Raw genomic sequence first — 16,479 nt, forward strand, 5'->3', positions numbered from 1 at the left:
AAAGATAATCGTGGAGTTTTTGAAAGATGTGATTGTGTTGCACGTACTGTATACAGTTAGAGCAAACATGGAGTAAATGTCTTCAAGGACTTGCTTTGAGATACTTCGTCATGTTGGAAAGTGAGTTTGGGAATCTAAATATAGTTATTATAATTACATTATTTTAAACTGATACACTGTTAGAAATGTTAATGTAAAACTAATTCTGGTCTGTCACATAGAAATGTGTCAAATGCCAGTATATACCAGCATGCTTGTTACTTAGTCAATTCTGTGAATTGTGAGAGAGTTTTTGTTTAACATTTCTCATTTAATTAAACATAAACATGATGTAACTTAAGGGTTAACAGGGTCATATGTTAGTGGTATCTTACCAGTTGCTTAAATCTTGTTTTCTTAAAATTATATTTATCTACTTAAAAATTTAATAGAACCTAGTAAGTAGGATACAACAGAATTGCCTGCTAAAAAATAGATTAGCGTCCTTAAGCTTTTTTGATCATAAGATTTTCCTTGGATTAAATGATTTGATAGAAGTTTCACACATGATATAAAGTATTTGATGGCAAAAAAATAGTTCCCCAGAATAATTATTTGTTGAAAGAAATTTAAAATTTTTAATTGAATGTGTCTGTGCTACATGGTAAAAATCTCTATAAACTCAAAAATGTGTTAAAATGATAAAGAGAAGCAGCATTGACTCCGGCAAAAGTCCAGTTGCTGTGGGTGATCAGCACTTTCTGTAGTGCTCACTTGCACACACCTGTAGACATCACACATTTGTGTGTTGGTGACTCTTTAAGGAAATTCCTACTGTTTGGAAAGGCAGGACATATCATTTCAAAAGCAGAACAGAGCATGATAATAAAAACAGTTATTTTAATGTATTTTACTTTGTCTTTTTTCAAAAATGTATTTTGGGAGAAATATATTGCTAAGGATTTTGGTTATAAAACAGGCATACTAACATCTAAAGAATACTGGGAACTTTTAAAATCTTTTGCTGATACCTGATTGTTCTTGGTCTCTAGCTCCCAGATGGCCGCATTATCAAAGTCGGGGGAGAGAGGTTTGAAGCACCGGAAGCTCTGTTTCAGCCTCACTTGATCAATGTCGAGGGAGTAGGTGTTGCTGAATTGCTTTTTAACACAATCCAGGCGGCTGACATTGATACCAGGTACTTTAGAAATGGTTGTTTCAAAGTAGCTTATCAGAAATAGATGGAATATAAATAGCTAGAGTGACCAAGTTGTCTGTTGTCTCACCCGAGTTTTTGATAGGATGACACTGGTTGTTGAATGACACATATCATTGTGTCACAGATGCCCGTTTAAACTTATTTTGAAATAGTTTAAATGTTGCAAGTTTCCAGAATAGAAAGGAGGACTCCTGTACACTACCCAGTTTTCCATTTTTCTGATTTCAGCAATCTACGTGTTTGTGTGCTCTCCCTTTCTCTCTCTCCTATTCTCGAGTCATTTGAGAATAGGTTGAATATGTAAGTCCTCTTTACTCCTTAATGTTTACTTTGTGGCTCTTAGGAATGAGGCTGTTCTCTTAAAGCGGCAGTGCAGTTACTGAGTTCAGGGGATTGATTGCTGATGCACTTTTATCTGCCACCCTCATTTCAGTTCTGTTCTTTGTCCCAGTAATGTCCTTTATACAGTTTTTCTTTTTTCTGGTAAAGGGTCAGAACTGAGACCACACCTTGTATGTAGTTGTCATGTCTCTTAGTAACCTTTCATCTGTTGTAATTCCTCAGTCTTTCATGACATTGATATTTTTGCAGACTACAGTTTGGGTATGAATGTTTTCTCATGATTAAATTTAGATTGTGCCTTTTTGGCTGGAACACTACTTAAGTGATGTGTCCTTCTTAGGTTATCACATCCAGAAGTGATGTCAGTTTGCTCCTGTTTGGTGTTATTAGTGTTAAACTCTTAGTGAAGTTTCCTGTTTTCTCCATTGTATCAGTTCAGTTCAGTCGCTCAGTTGTGTCTGACTCTTTGCAACCCCATGGACTGCAGCACGCCAGGCCTCCCTGTCCATCACCAACTCCTGGAGTTTACTCAAACTCATGTCCATTGAGTCAGTGATGCCATACAACCATCTCATCCTCTGTCATCCCCTTCTCCTCCTGCCTTCAATCTTTGCCATATTCAGGGTCTTTTCAAGTGAGTAACTCTTCGCATCAGGTGGCCAAAGTATTGGAGTTTCATCTTCAACATCAGTCCTTTCAATGAACATTCAGAACTGATTTCCTTTAGGATGGACTGGTTGGATCTCCTTGCAGTCCAAGGGACTCTCAAGAGTCTTCTCCAACACCACAGTTCAAAAGCATCAATTCTTCGGTGCTCAGCTTTCTTCATAGTCCAACTCTCACATCCATACGTGACTACTGGAAAAACCATAGCCTTGACTAGACGGACATTTGTTGGAAAAGCAATGTCTCTGCTTTTGAATATGCTGTCTAGGTTGGTCATAACTTTTCTTCCAAGGAGCAAGCGTCTTTTAATTTCATGGCTGCAGTCACCATCTGCAGTGATTTTGGAGCCCCCAAAAATAAAGTCTGTCACTGTTTCCATTGTTTCCCCATCTATTTGCCATGAAGTGATGGGACCGGATGCCATGATCTTCGTTTTCTGAATGTTGAGCTTTAAGCCAACTATTTTACTCTCCTCTTTAACTTTCATCAAGAGGCTCTTTAGTTCTTCTTCACTTTCTGCCATAAGGGTGGTATCATCTGCATATCTGAGGTTATTGATATTTCTCCTGGCAATCTTGATTCCAGCTTGTGCTTCTTCCAGCCCAGCGTTTCTCATGATGTACTCTTCATAGAAGTTAAATAAGCAGGGTGACAGTATACAGCTTTGATGTACTCCTTTTCCTATTTGGAACCAGTCTGTTGTTCCATGTCCAGTTTTAACTGTTGCTTCCTGACCTGCCTACAGATTTCTCAGGAGGCAGGTCAGGTGGTCTGGTATTCCCATCTCTTTCAGAATTTTCTAGTTCATTGTGATCCACACAGTCAAAGGCTTTGGCATAGTCAATAAAGCAGAAATAGATGTTTTTCTGGAACTCTTGCTTTTTCGATGATCCAGTGGATGTTGGCTATTTGATCTCTGGTTCCTCTGCCTTTTCTAAAACCAGCTTGAACATCTGGAAGTTCACAGTTCACGTATTGTTGAAGCCTGGCTTGGAGAATTTTGAACATTACTTGGCTAGCGTGTGAGAGAGTGCAATTGTGTAGTAGTTTGAACATTCTTTGGCATTGCCTTTCTTAGGGATTGGAATGAAAACTGACCCTTTTCCAGTCCTGTGGCCATTGCTGAATTTTCCAAATTTGCTGGCATATTGAGTGCAGCACTTTCACAGCATCATCTTTTAGGATTTGAGATAGCTCAACTGAAATTCCATCAACCTCCACTAGCTTTGTTCATAGTGATGCTTCCTAAGGCCCACTTGACTTCACATTCCAGGATGTCTGGCTCTAGGTGAGTGATCACACCATTGTGTGATTATCTGGGTCATGAAGATCTTTTTTGTACAGTTTTTCTGTGTATTCTTGCCACCTCTTCTTAGTATCTTCTGCTTCTGTTAGGTCCATACCATTTCTGTCCTTTATTGAGCCCATCTTTGCATGAAATATTCCCTTGGTATCTCTCATTTTCTTGAAGAGATCTCTGGTCTTTTCCATTCTATTATTTTCCTCTGTTTCTTTGCACTGGTCACTGAGGAAGGCTTTCTTATCTCTCCTTGCTATTCTTTGGAACTCTGCATTCAAATGGGTATATCTTTCCTTTTCTCTTTCGCATTTCTTTTTCTTGGATGGTCTTGCTCCCTGTCTTCTAAACAGTGTCATAAACCACTGTCCATAGTTCATCAGGCACCCTGTCTATCAGATCTAGTCCCTTAAATCTATTTCTTACTTCCACTGTATAATCATTAGGGATTTGATTTAGGTCATACCTGAATGGTCTATTGGTTTTCCCTACTTTCTTCAATTTAAGTCTGAATTTGGTAGTAAGGAGTTCATGATCTGAGCCACAGTCAGCTCCTAGTCTTGTTTTTGCTGACTGTATAGAGCTTATCCATCTTTGGCTGCAAAGAATATAATCAGTCTGATTTCTGTATTGACCATCTGGTGATGTCCATGTGTAGAGTCTTCTCTTGTGTTGTTGGAAGAGGGTGTTTGCTACAACCAGTGCATTCTCTTGGCAGAACTCTATTAGCCTTTGCCCTGCTTCATTCTTTACTCCAAGTTCAAATTTGCCTGTTACTCCAGGTGTTTCTTGACTTCCTACTTTTGCATCCCAGTCCCCTATAATGAAAAGGACATCTATTTTGGGTGTTAATTCTAGAAGGTCTTGTAGGTCTTCATAGAACTGTTCAACTTCTTCAGCATTACTGGTCGGGGCATAGACTAGGATTACCATGATATTGACTGGTTTGCCTTGGAAATGAAGCGATCCTTCTGTCGTTTTTGAGACTGCATCCAAGTACTGCATTTCAAACTCTTGTTGACTATGATGGGTATGCCATTTCTCCTATGGGATTCTTGCCAACAGTAGTAGATATAATGGTCATCTGAGTTAAATTCACCCATTCCAGTCCATTTTAGTTCCCTGATTCCTAAAATGTTGACGTGCACTCTTGCCATCTCCTGTTTGATCACTTCCAGTTTCTCTTGATTCATGGACCTAACATTTCAGGTTCCTATGCAATATTGCTCTTTACAGCATTGGAACTTGCTTCCATCACCAGTCACATCCACAACTGGGTATTGTTTTTGCTTTGTCTCCATCTCTTCATTCTTTCTGGAGTTATTTCTCCACTGATCTCCAGTAGCATATTGGGCACCTACCAGCCTGGGGAGTTCATCTTTCAGTGTCCTATCTTTTTGCCTTTTCATACTATTCATGGGGTTCTCAAGGCAGGAATACTGGAGTGGTTTGCCATTTCCTTCTCCAGTGGACCACATTTTGTCAGAACCTTCCACCATGACCCATCTGTCTTGGGTGGCCCTACACGGCGTGGCTCACAGACAAGGCTGTGCTCCGTGTGATTAGATTGGTTAGTTTTCTGTGATTGTGGTTTTCAGTTTGTCTGCGCTCTAATGGAAAAGGATAAGAGGCTTATGAAAGCTTCCTGATGGGATAGACAGACTGAGGGGGATACTGCATCTTGTTCTGATGGGCGGGGCCATGCTCAGTAAATCTTTAATCCAATCTCCTGTTGATGGGTGGAGCTGTGTTCCCTCCCTGCTATTTACCTGGGCCAAACTATGGTGGAGGCAATGAAGATAATGCTGGCCTCCCTCAAAAGATCTCATGCATGTACTGCTACAGTCCGAGCCCCCAAGCCTGCAGCAGGCCACCACCAACCCACACCTTCGCCCGAGGCTCCTGGACACCCATAGGCAAGTCTCCTGCGGGGTCACTGTTCCTTTCTCCTGGGTCCTGGTGCACAAGATTCTGTTGAACCCTCCAAGAGTCTATTTCCCAGTCTTAACGTAAGTTCTGGCAGCTTTATGGTGGGGTTAATGGCGACCTCCTCCAAGAGGACTTATGCCATATCCACACCCAGAGCCCCTGTTCCTGCGGCAGACCACAGCTGACCCGTACCTCCACAGGAGATGCTCAAACACAGTTCTGTCTCAGTCTCGGTGAGGTCCCCAGGTCCTGTGTGCACAAGGTTTGAGCCCTCTGAGCGTCCTCTCCATTGTATAGGTTGTCTTTTTTTTTTCCTGATTTATAAGTAATTTGTGGGAAAGTATTTTCAATAGTGTCCAACTCTCTGCAACCCCATGGACTGTAGCCCGCCAAGCTCCTCTGTCCATGGAATTCTCTAGGCAAGAATACTGGAATGGGTAGCCATCCTTTTCTCGATCTTCCCAACCCAATGAATGAACCTGAGTCTCCTGCATTGCAGGCAGATTCTTTACCGTCTGAGCCACCAGAGAAGCCCGAAAATACTTTTGAGACTGTGTAAATCTCCTATTCTTCATCAGTTTCTGACTTCCACCCCTTTTATCATCAATTGATGGTTTTTGCCTAAATCCATTTTTATTGTGATGGTTGCAAAAAGATGATTTTTCTAATTCTGTCATTCCTTCTCTATCTATTAGTTGGCATTCTAGCATAAGGAACTGCCTTTCCTTCTCCCTTGTTTTTGTTAATTTTCAGTATGGACTTGCAATTTTATTCAGTGGATTATAGTTCTTATCCCTGCCTTATTTCATTTTGGTGCTGAATTGTTCCTGGTTTGGCCTGTGAGAGCCCCTGCAGCAGGCTTCTGTGTGCTTTGTCGTTTAGTTCCTAAGCCATGTCAGACTCGCTGGGACTCCATGGACTATAACCGGGCTCCTCTGTTGGTGGGATTCTCCAGGCAGGAACATTGGAGTGGGTTGTTGTTTCCTTCTCCAGGCGCTCTTCTTTGCACCTTCATCTCTTCTGAGCGTGTTCTATTTCATTCTGTTTTGTGGCACAGGATATTCCCAGTTCATCTTTAATTTTGGTTTCTGAAAAGGCTGTTAAAACTAAACAAAGAAAGGACACTCAGAAGTGTTACTCTCCCCACCCGTTGTCTTTCACCTTAGTGCTACTCCCTCTATTTCTTACTTTCTTACACAAGAGGTAGCATCTTGTGAATACTCTTTTGAACTTTGTTTTTTTCTCTTAATATATCTTAAACAATCTTATACCACTTCCTGTATGTTGTTATTGTTCTTTTTTCCAGTGTGTACATATAATGGCTTCTTCAGTGAATCCTGGTTATCTAGGTAGGGTCCATTATTTATGCTGACAGATAATGCTGCAATTAATAACCTTGTGCACACTGTATCTTTGTATTGTTGGGATATATGTCCTGAAAAAATGCCTGAGCGGGGAATAGTTGGGTCAAAAGGCGAATGCGTGTGTGGTTTTGTTATTGCTTAATTCCCTTCTCTTTCCTACAGTCATGTCTGAGGACACTACAGCTGTTCACAGAGTTTGTCAACATTTTACTTGCATGTCAGTCTAATGAATGAGAAATGATATCTCAATGTAATTTTAACTTGCATTTCTCTTAAGATTGAAGTTGCATATAGTTTTCTGTGTGTTGTATGCTAAGTTGCTTCAGTTGTGTCCAACTCTTTGCAACCCATTGGACTGGAGCCCCTCCGGCTCCTCTGTCCATGGGGATTCTCCAGGCAAAAATACTGGAGTGGGTTACCATGGCCGCCTCCGGGGGTCTTCCTAATATAGGGATTGAACCCAAGTCTTTTACGTCTCCGGCATTGGCAGGCAGGTTCTTTACCACTGGAGCCAACTGGAAAGCCCGATGGACCATTTTTATATCTTTTCTTGGTGAATTAATCTGTTTGTGGCTTTTGCCTGTTATCTGTAAGATTTTTGTAATTCTTTTTTCCTCTCAATTTTTAAAGAAGTTCATTTTATTTGAGCTCTGTGGTCCATTTGCAGATATTTTGTAATTTTTCATTTGTCTCTTCTGGTGTTTCTGGCCACATAAAATTTTGGTTTTATTTAGTTGTATAAGAAGATTTATAATCTTTTATTGCAGCTTGAGTTTGAGTCACAGAAAGCTCTCCTCTTCACCCAAGTTGAGAAATTCACTCAGAAACATTTTACTAAGCAAGTGTTTGCTTACTTCTTTATTTAACCCTAATGAAATAACTGCCAAGTTTTTGTGGGAGGGTGGGGAACAGGACAATAATGGTAATTAGTAAAAATAGCAATTGGCTTAGAACAAGCTATAAATCTAATGGAAGATGATCAGAAGTCTAATCTAGACTTCGTAATTATGATAAGTTCTCATAGTGGGGATTGGGTGGATGCTTTTGTCCCTTGATGTAATGATCACTAATAGCAAGATTATATATAAAGGTGCATACCTGTTGGTGGTGATTGAAGTTTTGGTGATGCTAAAGCACTGGAGTCAGGTTTGGTACCCTTTCCATGTTGCTAGCCTCGGAAAGTTGCAGCACTCAGATTTTGTTCTGCGTGTTCAGTGTATTGAAAGCATACATGTAGATGCTCACGGGCATATACCACATGTAGCTGTACTTCAGCTGCTTAGTTTATGTTACATTCATGCATGCATCTGCAATGAAATACAATACAAAACTTATGCTGCTGCTGCTGCTAAGTCACTTCAGTCGTGTCTGACTCTGTGTGACCCCGTAGACGGCAGCCCACCAGGCTCCCCAGTCCCTGGGATTCTCCAGGCAAGAACACTGGAGTGGGTTGCCATTTCCTTCTCCAATGCATGAAAGTGAAAAGTGAAAGTGAAGTCGCTCAGTCATGTCTGACCCTCAGCGACCCCATGGACTGCAGCCTACCAGGCTCCTCCATCCATGGGATTTTCCAGGCAGGAGTACTGGAGTGGGGTGCCACTGCCTTCTCCTAGAAGCTAGAATTACAATAGCCTGAGCTCTTGAGAACCTGAAAGGAAGTAAAACCGGGAAGTGAGTTTGAGTGAAGCCAAAATGGATACAACTTAGCTCCTGAGTTTTACTAAAAAAGCTCCTCCGACCCTCACTTAGATTATACTGTTAATACTTTTACTCCATCTGCACTTATTTTAGATTTGATTATCTGGTATCATGACCAACAGCATATTTAAGGAAGAAAGACAGGGCTGCTATTAGAAGCAAGCACATCAATCTAACCAAAAAGAATAGCCAGCGGCCTCAGAGCAGAGGAACAAAAGGGAAAACTACAAAAGGCAAATGGAAAAATTCAAAAGCTAGAAGTGGAGTCATGGTGGAATATAGTTTATTTTAGTAAACAACCACATCTAAGTGGCTCCGTGGAAGCACTATTACAGCCCAGCCCAAATACCGCTCCTTTGTTATGTGAACCAGTCGTTATTGAAAGACTTAATTACATTTGCAAGAAAATGTGTTATGTGCTTTAGGAGTATTGTCATCAAAATGGTAATAGATATTTTCTATATAAAGAGTTTGTTATCTGTTTATAGTAGTAATAGCAAGCATTCAGCCCTGCAGTTTACATGTTGAATTTTATTTAATTCTCCCAGCAACCTGAGGCTAATGTAAATAAAAGCAACTCTTGAAATACTGTTTTCCTAATCTGAAACCCCTAACGAATACCTGTTGTGTCTTCCTAGATCTGAGTTCTATAAGCACATTGTGCTTTCTGGAGGGTCTACTATGTACCCTGGTCTGCCATCCCGGTTGGAACGAGAGCTTAAACAGCTTTACTTAGAACGAGTATTGAAGGGTGATGTGGAAAAACTTTCTGTAAGTATCAGTCAATACTCCAACTGTTAGCATACTGTTAAAACCCTGTAAAATAGCTTGTGAATCTTGACAACCACCAGAGGGAGCAAGAAGTCTTCTAAACAAACGTCTACTGCAGCCCAGTGCAGCCTTGAAGAGTAGAAGTGGTTCAAGATGAGCTTTGTCCCAGCGTCCTAGTGCCAGCTGGCCTTTCTACTCAGTGAGCTGAGGCAGCCAGGTCCAGTGACACCTGTCGGTTCATCTGTAACCAGTAGCCTGAAGAACCTGCGGTACTGTGGAGGAAGGCTGTTGGGTTGTTTTTTTTTTTTTACTACGTCATCAACATTCAGTGCTACTCTTAGACTGTTTCATATTTCTGATTTAAAATTATTTTCTGGCTGTTTCTTGCGTATGTCTTTTATCTCCCCAATCACTGTCTCCAGTTCTTTTGCATCCGTGTCAACAATCATAGCTCTTAAAACAGACTTTAGATAGTTGTTGATACATAGAGTGGAAAGAAGTTTTTAAACCAGGGTGTAACAGTTGATGGTTATTTGACATTGATTTTTCTCTACAAACCCTGGAATGTGTGAAGTACAGTATCTGTACATACTACGTGCTCAGCTAGGAGTCATCTAATTCTAAGTTAATCTCTGAGGTTCACATGTACACCTGTGGTGGATTCATGTCAATGTAAGGCAAAACCACTACAATATTGTAAAGTAATTAGCCTCCAATTAAAATAAATAAATGTATATTTAAAAAAAGAAAAGCAGTTTAAAATAAAACATTTTAATTCTGTTTAAAAAAAACCTCTGAGGTTCATCTCACCAACTTTGGTCAGTTGTTTTAGATAATGAGATTACATCATACAGAGGGCTTTATATATTGGAGACACTATATTAGGACTTCCCTGATGCCTCAGATGGTAAAGTGTCTGTCTACAATACATCTTTCATTTGTGACTCAATTTATTGAAATTAAATTCTGTATGGACTCATACATTAAACCGATTAAAAGACTTAAAGGAGGCATGTTGTTGAAGTACTTCACTCGTCTGTCTGATGTTATTGAGTTATACATATAATTTAAAATCAGTCTTAGATGATTATTCAGCAAATACTACTTGAACTCCTTCTATGTGCCAAACACTTGTCTGGGCAAAACAGTGGTGAACAAAACAAAATCTCTACTTTTAGTCTATGAATAATACTTTGGTTAGTACTAAGCACTATGAGGAAAAGTCAGGTTAGGGGCTCGAAAGTGGTAGTGATTAGGGGAGATGGTGTGCTCCTTCAGGTAGAGTGATCAGAGAAGGAGCCCAGTGAGATAACTTTTGAACAAAGGCTGAAGGGAACGAGGAGCCTGACTCTGGGGGGAAGAATCTTCCAGGCAGTAACAGTCCTGAGTTACGGGGAGTGTGTAGGAGTGGCTGGAGCAGAGTAAGCAAGGGAGGGGACTAGGAGGTGAGCACAGAAAGGCAGTCAGGAGACTTCCGTGGTGTGGAGTTAAGACTCCACACTTCCACCGCAGGGGGTATGGGTTCGATCCCTGGTGGGGGAACTAATCCCACATGCCACATGGTACAACCAAAAAAAGAGGAAGGTAGTCAGGACGCAAGTCTTGTTCAGCCATGGTAAAGATTTTGGCTTTCCTTCTATTGAGATAGAATGAGATAGAGTCTTGGGAGGAACTTGAGCAGAGAAAGTAGTATCTGATTTGTTTAAAGGATCATTAAGTCTGATGTGGTGAGTACATGCTTGAGGAAAGGGAGGAAGAAAGGTGACCGTCTCAGGATGGGTTAGGAGGCTCTCAGAGGAGGGAGGAGCTGATGGATGTTTGTAAAATAAATGAGGAGGTGTGAAGTGTGTCTTAGAGAGTGGAAGAGAGAAGAGAAATGTCATGGGGTTGGCTGAGCATCTCTGAGGGGCCCAGTTGAGGTAAAGCTTAAAATGGATGTTGAATTTTTCTCACCCCACGCTCAGGTACTTGAGGGCAGGGGCAGAGCAGAGAGTTGATCACCTGAAATGGCATTCTGCCGAGCAAGGCAGAGAAGGACAGGGTCACTGAGGATGGTGTCAGGGCGTGGTGGAGAGAGTGCGCCCACGCGCCACCGAGCAGGTCTGAGGAGAATTCCTCCGCATGAGGCTCTGTAGACACCATGGGCCCAGAGAGTGGTGGCTGGAATGGTCCAGAAGGGCGAGTTTCTGAGGGTCTCTGGAATGGCAGTAGTGAAAAACAGCAGCCCGTTGCAACAGCTGCAGAGGCAGCGGTGTCCTCAAGGGTCAGCCAGGTTTCCCCAGGAGCAGGGTGGCCAGAGCACAGCCCAGGCCAGACCTGGCTGTTTGATAAATGGAGTTTTTGGGAACATGGCCAAGCGGACTCCTTTGTCACCTAATATGTTACCTGTTGTCACACACTGTCTCTGGCTGCATTTAGCTGTTGCCAGAGTAGACCCCACAGAGCTTCAGGTATTTATCCTCTGATCCCTGTAGAAAAAGTTTGCAGACCCCTGCCTAAGAGTGAAAAAGTAACTAGAACAGTTAGAACAGTAGGTTAGCCTCAGGATTAATCAGTAAACAGGTTTTTTCTATGTCATATATTATGACAGATCCTACAGTTCATGTATGTGACATAAAGACAGTTAAGATGACAGCTATTTTGAGTCTTTTTGCACGATTTGTGACTTTGTAAATAAAACTGCTACTTCATTTTAAGGTTTCTCTTGCATGTGTTGACTTACCATACAGAAGGAGGTCTCTCCTTGATGGCTACAGAGTGTAAAGCTTTTCCTGCTTGTCTTTAATTTTGTTTACTGTGTTCATTTTTTCCAACATCCTCATAATTTATCTTGACCATATTTGGCCTTGTTTATTCAAATATTCGTTTGAATTTGAAACAATAGAAAGTGAGCTTTGCTTATAAGAACTTAAATCTTTGTTGCCTGGGACTACGATCATAAGAGCATAAGACCTTGAAGGAAGTAAAAGTCCTCTTATCCCAACTCTTCACTTGATAGCTGGCTGGATGACTTGCCCATCAGTGAAACACCTGACACAGCCAGGACTCCGGTACTTGGGCTTTTAGTAGGGTGACCGTGGAATTCATTGTTCATATCAAGATGCTTTTGAGAGTGACAGGGGGTGCAGTTAACACTGGGGCCACAGGTGTAAGTAGGGAGCGTTCTAAACACACTGGGATGGATTTGCGATCTCCTGTGAGTGGGGCAAGTTACACAAGGTCTCTCTCTCCTTCACATGTATACATCACAGGAGCTTTGTGAGAATTTAAGAAAAAGTCATTTTCATAAGACAGAAAACACCATGCACGTGTGACATTTTACTATCTCCTCTTTCTCCTGTAGAAATTCAAGATCCGCATTGAAGACCCGCCCCGCAGGAAGCACATGGTTTTCCTGGGAGGTGCAGTTCTAGCGGACATCATGAAGGACAAAGACAACTTCTGGATGACCCGACAGGAATACCAAGAAAAGGGTGTTCGTGTGCTGGAGAAACTCGGGGTGACGGTTCGATAAACTGTGAAGCTGGTTCCCATCACGCCCTAACGTGCTTTCTTTTTTTCCATTACTGCCAGTCTTTGAACTCATTCAACTCCAGGACCTGGAAGAGGCCTGTCTGTCTGTGCCCCTTGACTGGAAAGGTCAGGTTTTATTCTGGTGTCTTGCGGAAGTTGTGTTAAGTTTGTGTTAGTGTGGGTAAATCTGACTGTTTAATTCTACCACTTCCCTGTGAACACAGGGAGAGGGCAAGGGTCCTGTCTGCTGCTTTGTTTCTTCTAAGTAGGCATTTAGATCATTCCTGTAGGCTTCCTATTTTCACTTTACTGCTCTAATGCTGCTAGTTTTAGTCTTTAGCACACTAGGTGGTATGCCTTTATTAGCATAAGAAAAACCTAACAGCATTTACATATTACTGGGGTGGGGGTGGTCAGGACTGGGTGGGCGGCTGCTGAGCCCTTTGTGGAGTTTCCTCTGTAGTGTGGTGCTTTCTACAGTTACTGCTGCAGCTTTAAGTACCTTAAAGCTTCTGGTGTTAACATTTTAGGGAAATGGTAGGCTCAGAACTAAACTGTTAGGGTGGGTTTTTGCGTGGAGGACAGGGGTAGTCTTTTGATATTCATTTTTTGATTTTTGAGCTTTTCTGCTCTAGGGTACGGGAGATGAACTTTATTTACAATACTTTGATTTGGCAGGTTTTCTTCTACTTTTGGTCTGCCTGGAACTGTTTCCATATGATGTAAAAAGCAGGTGTAGTGTCCCATTATTATGTGGTTTGGGGATTTTTCATTTGTTTTTTAAAATTAACCATGTCAGCTGGGATTAGACTCCCTAGAATCTATCAGTGGAAAAGTAACATTGAAAAAATGCTTTTGGAAATTCAAATTTCAGACAAAAAGTGCTTAAGAGCTGGTATTTTTTCTAAGTGCTTCTATTTATACCAGAAGCATTAAAGTAACCCAGTGCCAAGTACCATTCTTGAAAAATTCTTTTATATAACCGACCAGTGCTTATTTAATAAAAACAAGTAGATACATATAAATAATTACTGGCAGTAGGTTATAATTATTGGGTTAAAAATAACATTGAAATATGGGACTTTCTGCCAGTTGGGTAATTTTCACTAATTTTCTTTTGTTGTTGGTATGTTTTGATTTAAAACCTGAAAGTGGAGTAAAATATGACTATTTAAAATGTTGGCCCCCCAAAAATCAAGATTTAAATATGTACTTGTACTGAAAAAACTAATCATAACTACTAAATCTTAGCCATCTTAGGCTTGAAAGAAAAGTTGGTATTTTGTAAATGTTTGCAGACTTTCCTGTCAGAAAATCATATTTATGAATCTTGTCGGTATTGCTTGGTATCTGAAAAAAAATATCAAATAGTACCCAGACTTTAATTCCTTCTAAATTGAAAAATAAAGTTATAAGAGATTGTATCACTTCTGTTAATATTATGTATTTTTTTGTCTCTTTTACCTCAATTTGAACAAATAAAAGAAGTTTGCCTGCATGCTGGACATGCTTCAGTACACGTGAATAAGCCTGTGAATAATGTCTGTAAGATTTTAGGGATGTGGGTGTCAGAGTTACGCTGAAATTCTAAAATGTTCCTAAATTATGTACTTACCAGTCCCCCTAGACTTTTGAATACTGAGTTGTTAAAGGACATCAATGCAAAACTAGTATCTACCAGTTGTTTATTTCAGGTAAATGGATTGACTCCTGACCTTTGATCATCATTTTAAAATATGGAGATAGAAAACAACAAAGAATGGAATAGACTCTTAAATAAAACAGTGAAGACATTTGTCCCTTGAATGTAGAATTTGGTTTTAATTTTGTAATTTTGCTATCAAACATGACCGTTAAAATATTAATATATAGAGAGTGTAATTTTTTAATTACATTTTTAAATTTTCCTATTCTAAGGTGAAATAATGCATTTAGTATAGTGATTTGCGGGTGGGGTAGGGAAATATCATTAATTGGAGTTGTCAGGTATGAGCCCTTCAGAAATGAAAATGTTTTCTTTTTTAAAAGAGATGTGATTGATAGCTCTTGAAAACCATTGTCACTTAAATTCCCAATGATGTTTAAAATTCTTTTCTTTTAAAATTAGAATTGCCAGTGCCTTGACCTTCGAGAAGGGTTTCTTAGAAATAAGTCCTACATTTGAACTTTTTTCCTTAAAATGGTATTGGATGTTAACTTTTACACAGTTCTGAGCACTGTCAACAATATCTGGAAAGTATTTTGAGAGATCAATGGAAAGTCAAACATCCTGATTTTAACATAAATACACTTCTTTTTGATTGAGGGAAAAAATCAGGTTTTTCAAAGTACATTTGAATTTTGTCTTTGTTTTTCCTCTCGATAGTATTTCTCTTTGGTTTCATTTTCTTATTTTTATTCATATTTTCATTTTTGCTAACACAGGACAGATTGACAACTTTATGCTAGTTGTTAGGCCAAGTTCAGTTCACTGTCAAATTATTTGACAAAAAAGAACTTACCTTTTGAAATGATTTTAAATGCATAAGAAAAAAATAGAATAAGAGCAAGTCACAGCTAAAGCTCCATTAGAGACATTTTTCCCTCTAGGAGACTGTTTTGTCTCCTGGAAGATTTAAGGAGGCTTTGTCAGTGTTAGAAATGCTTAAGAGACCTATATGAACATGCCTCTTCTCATGCAGACTTTTAGGCATGTTGTTTTTAACAAAACAGCTAAAGACAGATGAAAATGTATTAAGCCAACCCTTTCTTACTTTTATACTAGCCTTTGAGGAGTACATGCAGGTGTTCTTGTTTCTCCTTCTCCATGAACTTGAATGCTTAAACCTCATGGCTCCCCTTCACTGCCAGAATTCCCAGGACATCCTCTGGTGTCTCCCATGCAGTCTCTTCCTGGTCACCTAAATTGTCATGTGACCTCTCTCTCCGTGTTACAGAGGAAGAAAATCTCAGGCCCTGTATTAGGTGTCATTGTGGATACAATGAATGTCTTGGTGCTCTTCACAGTTTTTTTTCCACCCACAAACTTTGTATAATTGAGTGTGGTGATTACTGCTAATTTTAGAACTTTTAGGAGGGTACCCAACTAAAAGTGAACTAGAAACTCAAGGATTGATTTTATCTCAATATTTAACATGCTGTCTAGCCTTGGACTTGTCCAACCACCCACAGTACCTGGGGTATTTGTAGGATCACTTTTTTCCTCCAGTTAAAATTTCTTGAACTATTAGAAGATTGAAAATGCTACATCCAAGGTAAGTGGAGGAGGTGGGAGAAGGACCTGGGAAAGTGTTAAGTAGTTCAGTTCAGTCGCTCAGTCATGTCCGACTCTTTGTGACCCCATGAATCGCAGCACGCCAGGCCTCCCTGTCCATCACCATCTCCTGGAGTTCACTCAAACTCACATCCATTGAGTTGGTGATGCCATCCAGCCATCTCATCCTCTGTCGTCCCCCTTTCCTCCTGCCCCCAATCCCTCCCAGCATCAGAGTCTTTTCCAGTGAGTCAACTCTTTGCATGAGGTGGCCAAAGTACTGGAGTTTGAGGTTTTAGCATCATTCCTTCCAAAGAACACCCAGGGCTGATCTCCTTTAGAATGGACTGGTTGGATCTCCTTGCAGTCCAAGGGACTCTCAAGAGTCTTCTCCAACACCACAGTTCAAAAGCATCAATTCTTCGGCGCTCAGCTTTCTTCACAGTCC

General features: G+C 40.5%; 1 protein-coding gene across 1 annotated transcript in view; it reads left to right on the top strand.

The window, feature by feature from the left end:
- ACTR2 (actin related protein 2) overlaps positions 1 to 14,202 on the top strand; it is a 37,951-nt gene extending 23,749 nt beyond the window's left edge. Inside the window, exons 7-9 of the mRNA XM_061432816.1 lie at positions 1,032 to 1,177; positions 9,133 to 9,265; positions 12,609 to 14,202. Coding sequence (XP_061288800.1) covers positions 1,032 to 1,177; positions 9,133 to 9,265; positions 12,609 to 12,779 — 450 coding nt within the window. The 3' untranslated portion in view covers positions 12,780 to 14,202. The remainder of the gene's footprint in view (positions 1 to 1,031; positions 1,178 to 9,132; positions 9,266 to 12,608) is intronic.
- Positions 14,203 to 16,479: the final 2,277 nt, after the last annotated feature.

This window comes from Bos javanicus, chromosome 11 (genome assembly GCF_032452875.1).
Source record: "Bos javanicus breed banteng chromosome 11, ARS-OSU_banteng_1.0, whole genome shotgun sequence".
Lineage (NCBI taxonomy): Eukaryota > Metazoa > Chordata > Mammalia > Artiodactyla > Bovidae > Bos > Bos javanicus.